This window comes from Sinocyclocheilus rhinocerous, unplaced genomic scaffold (genome assembly GCF_001515625.1).
Source record: "Sinocyclocheilus rhinocerous isolate Xijiao unplaced genomic scaffold, SAMN03320098_v1.1 scaffold1508, whole genome shotgun sequence".
NCBI classification, from domain to species: Eukaryota; Metazoa; Chordata; class Actinopteri; order Cypriniformes; family Cyprinidae; genus Sinocyclocheilus; species Sinocyclocheilus rhinocerous.
This window is the reverse complement of record NW_015660889.1, coordinates 127,340-134,502: the sequence shown is the minus strand read 5'-3', so window position 1 is coordinate 134,502 and position 7,163 is coordinate 127,340. Positions and strand designations below refer to the sequence as shown.

Below are 7,163 nucleotides of genomic sequence, written 5' to 3'. Positions count from 1 at the left end.
TGAATTTCTAACTTCGATATGATAATTTGAAAAGTATAGATATTCGGTACAACAGGGAAAAACTGCAGAATATAATGCCATACAGATATTTTTAAAGGGGTCATATGATGCGATTTTATTTTTTCCTTTCTCTTTGGAGTGTTACAAGCTCTTGGTGCATAAAGAAGATCTGTAAAGTTGCAAAGACTAAAGTCTCAAATCCAAAGAGATATTCTTTATAAAAGTTAAGAGTTAGCCACACCTCCCTAAAACGGCTCGTTCGAACACGCCCCCACATATCTACGTCACTATGTGGGAAGATTTGCATAACGCCGCCCAAATGTTCACGCAAAGAAAGAAGGCGTAACTTTTATTCTCACTGTAGTATTGTTGCCGCTGCCTCCATGTCCTGAAGACGCTGTGTGCTTCGTTGTGAAAGCGAAGCTACTTTGGTCTTCCAAAAGAGGATGATATCCGCTTCGTCATGCCTAGAGCTGATCTGTGCTGGTCGCTGAGGGAATACATCAACTTTCACCATGGACGAAGCGGAGTCCAGCCCAGGCGCACCGTTCTCGACCCTGCCGCCTCAGCTCACTCTTGCCCGGCTTCAGCTCAGGCTAAGCCGGGGCTTTCGCTCACGCTAGGCCGCTGTGTTTTTCGTTGTGAAAGCGAAACTACTTTGTTTGGTCTTCCAAAAGAGGACACGACTACAAATCAGTGGTTAAGTTGTATTTACAACACTGTTCCAGAACAGTTCAACCCAAATATTCAGATGTGTGCAGCACATTTTATGGAGGACTGTTTACTGATCCTGGGTGAGTTACGTTAGACTAAAATGCCGGCAGTTCTGACTCACGTAAGTACGTTTTCATTTAAAGGATTTGCCACTGATGATTCAAACGCGAGTTTTGGGCAGTGTGGATTAACGTTAGCACTTGTTGTTTGTCATTTCTCTTATCACAAATGCAGACATGGTTTTATGTTTACGCGGCGCAATGCAACGCAACGCGTAAAACAACAGTATAAGTCATTATAATCAGTAATTATGTCCCCACTGGATGCAAACAAATTTGTAATGGGTTTTCATGTTTATGTCTCGTCGCTCCGGCCTGACACGGCATCAACAGTATGTGAGGGGCGTAACATTTCCGTCTCACGCTTGAGGTATTCGGTCAATCACAACGCACTGGATAGCTGGCTAATCAGAGCACACCTCGCTTTTCAGACCGATTAGTTTTGTAAAAATCGACGCGTTTCAAAAAGGCGGGGCATAGAGGAGAAACAATAATGTACAGTATGTGGAAAATAATGTTTTTTTTTTACTTTAAACCGCATAAACACATTTCATTACACCAAATACACAAAATAATGTTCTTTTTAGCAGCATCATATGACCCCTTTAAAAAAACTAATAAATATTGCAAAAATATAACAAAATTGTTAAATCTTCAAAATAAAAAAATTAAATATAATAAAATAAAATGAAATAAAATAGTATCTGGTATACTCACAGACGTGAAGATCTGCGATCGTGGCCGTCGGTCCATTACACGGGGCCGTGATGCGGTCGGGTGGTTCAGCTTCTCTGTGGATGAGACGATGGTGTCGAAGTCTTCTACATCTTCAGCCGAGCGTCACACAATCACAAACATAAACACACAGGACCACATATATATCACATGCATATGAATCACGAACACAGGAAAAAACGCCAGACTGTAATCGCACATCTCCAGAATGGAAGTGAATGAAGTGAGATGGACAGAGAGCTGTTGTAATTTGATTAGATATAGATTATTAGAAGCCTTATTAGTCATGAAAGGGTTATTGTGGATTGAAATGCAGCTCTGGACAGGGACTCACCGATATCTACGGATTTGTCTGCAGAGCCTCTGTCAGCTGCCACACCACTGCCGTCAGACTTCGGACTGTCACACCTGTGCAAAAGAGATTTAAACCAGAATGAGCTTTATTAAAACATGAAAACAGAGCAAATGTATTGAGAAATAATGTGATACGAGATGGTGAGGATTTCTAATATGTAGAACTGGAAGTCTGATTCATTCTAGTGAATAGGTTTATTCGGAAGGTTTTAAATGAATCTACACAAAATGAAATAATTCACTTATTAATTGGAATCATTGCAAATAAATTGTTTTGATGGTTCTAAATAAATCAATTGAAAAATTAAATGATTCATTGTTTCACTGCACAGAAGTTATTTGGTTCGGTTCCAAATTAATCCATTTGCTACACAGATGCTGTTCAGATGATTCTAAAGGAATCCATTAAAAAAACTAAATGACTCACTGATTCATTGGAATGACTGCATAGAAGTTGCTTGAATGGTTTTAAATGAATCAGTTGACAAAACAAAATGAGTCACTGAATCATTGGGATTTACTGCACAGATGATGTTTGGATGGTTCTAAATGAATCAATTCCGAAATTAAATTACGTCACTGTTCTGAGATTCAGTCATGTAAAATAGGGTGTCATTTTTATTAATTATTTAGTGTACATTTATCTGTTAAAAGTCTGTTTATCACACTAATTGAGATCAGCTTTTTTGTTCCAGATAAAATCTGTTCTGTATTTATCTATAAAAAATGAATGATATCATCTGATACTTTGATAAGATATCATGATGCATCATGGTTTATTTAATCATGGTGTGATTATGTGATCATATTATGAGGTAATTGCTATCTCTGCTATCTCAATTACCCTGCTATTATTAGACACTTTTAGCTTATGAATAAATGAATCATGGCTGGAAAATGCACTTTTGAAGAACAATCACTAGGGGGCAGTATAACGTTTACAATCACTTGTATCAACCAGAAGTCTCCAAAAACACCTCACAAAACATTCAAAAAGAAGTAATTCACCATTATTATAGATATTTTGTATCTTTTTATAGTTGTATATAATGGGCTGAAAATCCTGCTACTTTGTGAATGTGTGTGTTCTGTACATCTGTGTATCTAGTGATGCTGATACGTGTTTGTTTGAGTGTGAGACTGACGGTATATTGGGCACTGCTGGTCTCTCGGGTCTGTCTGGGCGTTTGGGTGGCAGGGATGACGGTCGATTCAATGAGTTGTTGTTCTTCGGGGGGAGAGGCTTCTTTGGGAGGACAACTGGGAGGGACGGCTTTGCAATCTCACCCAGCTTCCACTCCTCACCTACATGTAATCATCATCTTTATTAAAGGGCATAAAAAGTCATACAAGTTTGTTTACAGGAAACTAAGAGAGGGTTTGTTAAAGCAGAGAGGGAAAATGTTATTCCAACATTTTTTAGTTTACTTCAGAGAAACAAGAAGTCTTTGAAAACACACAAGCAGTAACCCTTTTAGAGAAGGGCAGCACAGAGCTATAGGTTTTGCTGTAGTAGAAGGTCAGAGTCACAGAATTAGAGTTGACCAAAGCAAATTAAAACAGTTGAGAGAGACGTTACCTACCTTTTTCCTCAGCTCTGTGTGGGAGAGATTCAGGCCGCTCCGGTGGAACTTTTTTAGCCTCTGTCTTTTTGTCTGGGGATCAATACACATAATATGAGGGTTCAACGGGGCACAGCTGACTCATTACTTAAGCTTTCAGCTAAAGTGACACAGAAACATGTCAAAATGTAGGGTATGAGACCACACTGAACATCTGTAAAACAAACATTATAATATAAAATGAAGAAAAATACTTAAGATTCTGCACTGTTTATAGGCCACTAATGGATTTTTATTTTTATTATTATTATTATTATATTATTATTATATAAATATATTTAATATATAAACATAACATATTTTTCTTAAATATATACGTGCATGTGTTTGTAATTATATATACATAATATACACAGTACACACTCATTTATTAGGTAAAAAAAAGTTTTATATTGTATGCGATTAATCACGATTAATCGTTTGGCAGCACTAGAATATACAGTATATTTCTTAGATAAATACACGCACATACATGCATATATTTATGAAATATATGCAATATATATTTATATATAATAAAAATCATATAAAAATGAATATATAATGAAACATATATATTTCTTAAATATATACACACGTGTGTGTTATATATATATATATATATATATATGCGCATGCATGCACGCACACACACATATAAAACAAAAAAAGTAGATAGAATAAAAAAAGAATAGAAAAAAGGCCTCTAAAGCCCTGTTCACACCAAGAATGATACTTAAGATTCTGCACTGTTTATAGGCCACTAATGGATTTTTATTTTTATTATTATTATTATTATATTATTATTATTTATTTATTGACCAAGTGGTTCTTAGTACAGATAATCAGGTGTTCTTTCAGATATTTTTGGGATAATCTAAAATCATGCTGGAGAATATAATCATCAGGTTTTAATACTTGAAAAATGTTTTTTGATACAGCTTGACATATCCACTGTATCCCACAATGCAATACAGTTTAAAAGAGGTTTTAAAAAACTATGATATTATATTATACATTACTTGAAACATGATTACATAATTGTTTTACATGGCTGAGATGGCTGTCAAATCGATTAATTACACGCACATACATGCATATATTTATGAAATATATGCAATATATATTTATATATAATAAAAATCATATAAAAATGAATATATAATGAAACATATATATTTCTTAAATATATACACACGTGTGTGTATTTATATATTTAAATACACACAGTACATACACATATATTATGTGAACACAAACTGTTATTTTGGATGTTATTAATTGCGATTAATCAATTTGACAGCTCTAGTTAGTATGCTACAATTCAACATTTACTCAAATTATAATGCTGATAATGTAATTTGTGATGGAAACAGAAGTATTTTCATTAGTGGGCTTAGACTTTTGCACCAAATTAAACAATTCAATTGCAAGCACATCACTGAAATTACATAAACACTCAATTTTAACCATGTTAACTCGCATACAAACTGATAATGCAAAAACAGTCATACATAAATATGTCTACCATTTTTCCATATACCAGTGTTGGAAACAGAACTACTGAGTGATCTCTGCGTTCCCTCTTTGTCTCTCAGTCCCATTTCATGGTACGTCAGTACGAAGATTATGTGGGCAGAGTTTCAAAACCTCTGAAGGGAAGCTTTGAAGAACTCTTGTCTATTTATATTTTAAGAGCTTTTTGGGTAATCTGGTTGCACCTACACATATTCACAGAGAATATATTCCAATGATCATTAAACAGACAGCTGATAGATTTGTCTTCATTTGAGAAGACATGAATATTTAATATATAATAAATTATAATATAATATTAATATTAACATAAACCATTATTTTAAATTGCAATAATATTTCATTATATTTTTTTCGGTATTTTTGATCAAATAAATGCAACTTTGATGAGCATAAGAGACTTCTTTAAAAACATTACAAATCTTTCTGATCCCAAACTTTTGAACGGTAGTGTATATCACCATATGTAAACAAACCAATCAAATCAAACAGTCACAGATGGGCATGTAAGCTTACATACTGAGAGGAATTAAAGAAAAAATGCAGAAAGAAAAGGAAAGAAGAAGAATTTGTTACCTGTGATCTGTTTAGTTGTTGGTGCTGCAGGTGGAGGAGGTTTCTTAGGCCTCTGTAAGCACAGACACAGTTAAAACAAACAGTACACCTATTAAAACACCCACAAGCACTCATTAAAACACAGTTCAACTCATACTAAAACACATACAGTTAGCCATACACATTTGTCCTATTAAAAACACAATCCCTTCAGGCCAAACAGCACTAAAACATCAAAGGACATGCTGCTACATCAGGCAAAGGGTGAAGAGGGAGTCAAAGGTACAGGGCAGAGGGGAGCGTGTGTGTGTGTGTGTGTGTGTGTGTTTCACCACAGCTCTGCCTTCACTCAGAGACTGAGGCCCGCTGTCATAAGGATGGGAGCTCCCCGTTGGAAACAGTTGAAGTGTGTCAGTGAGAGACAAACAAGAAGATCTCACCTCTTTTTCTACCTCAGGAATGAATAACTTCACAAAGTTGTCTGGAAACACTCCCTGTTTGCCGTTTAGCTCTCCAAGCCACCAACCAGCGTCTGCACACTCCTACACACAGCGAAAACACATTTAATCAGTCTATTTTTGTTCTAAAAAGGCCAGACGTGATGTCAGTAACAATTTGTTCAACCACGTTGAAAGCGTAAATTGCAATTAGAATATATTTGATGTATAGTATACTGTAAAGTTATCTGGAGAGGATTTTTGGATCAATGAGATTTCACTTCTTTCATTAAAAATGAAAATATAATTATTTAACATTTTACTTTGTATTTTTTAGTACAATTTTTGAGTTGTAATCACCAAACTCACCTTATTGACAATCGTAACGATGTCTCCCTCTTTGATTGACAGCTCATCTTCGTTCTGACCTTCGTACGGGAAAATTACTTTGCAAAACTCCTTTGCTGTAATTTGAATTTTCACAATGTCACATCAAGAACCAATTGTCGTATCTGCATACAATTTGACTACATAAACAATTTAAGCATTTAAATAATCCACAGCACAGGTGTGATCTAATCCTTTTACCTTTGGCCTTACTCTCAGGCTCCGCCTTCATGGTTTCCTGGGCAACAGCTGGAGCGACTTTCTTCACCATTTGAGGCTACGGAGAATCAAATACTTTGTAAAACACTACAATGATAATTTATAAGCACTACGGTTCAAAAGTTTAGGGTCAGTAACATGAAAAAACAAAAACAAAAAAAAAACATAAAAAGGTAATATTAAAAAATTAAAAAGTAATATTGTGAAATTATATTACAATTTAAAATAACTGTTTTCTATGTAATATATTTTAAAATGTCATTTATTCCTTGAATGCAAATCTGATTCTTCAGAAATCATTGTAATATGTTGATTTGCTACTTAAGAATCATTTCTTATTATTATCAATGCTGAAAACAGTTGTGCTCCTTCATATTTTTATGAATATAATAGATTCTTTGGTGAATAGAAATTTTAATAGAGTAGCATTTATTTGAAACAAATATTGAGTAAACTTTTGAACAGTAGTGTAAAAAATATAAATTTATATTTATTTCATGACATTTCATACATACTATTACAGTATATATATATATATATATATATATATATATATATATACAAAC

General features: G+C 34.3%; 1 protein-coding gene across 2 annotated transcripts in view; it reads right to left on the bottom strand.

The window, feature by feature from the left end:
- Positions 1-7,163, bottom strand: part of LOC107725869 (SH3 domain-containing kinase-binding protein 1-like) — a 64,258-nt gene that overhangs the window by 5,144 nt on the left and 51,951 nt on the right. The window contains exons 7-14 of one of the 2 annotated variants that reach the window (XM_016535273.1): positions 6,580-6,655; positions 6,361-6,455; positions 5,995-6,096; positions 5,576-5,627; positions 3,446-3,517; positions 3,008-3,167; positions 1,843-1,916; positions 1,491-1,600 (exon numbers count right to left, since the gene is read on the bottom strand). In XM_016535273.1, the coding sequence (XP_016390759.1) occupies positions 1,491-1,600; positions 1,843-1,916; positions 3,008-3,167; positions 3,446-3,517; positions 5,576-5,627; positions 5,995-6,096; positions 6,361-6,455; positions 6,580-6,655 (741 nt within the window). The remainder of the gene's footprint in view (positions 1-1,490; positions 1,601-1,842; positions 1,917-3,007; positions 3,168-3,445; positions 3,518-5,575; positions 5,628-5,994; positions 6,097-6,360; positions 6,456-6,579; positions 6,656-7,163) is intronic. The other variant, XM_016535274.1, reaches the window with a different exon arrangement.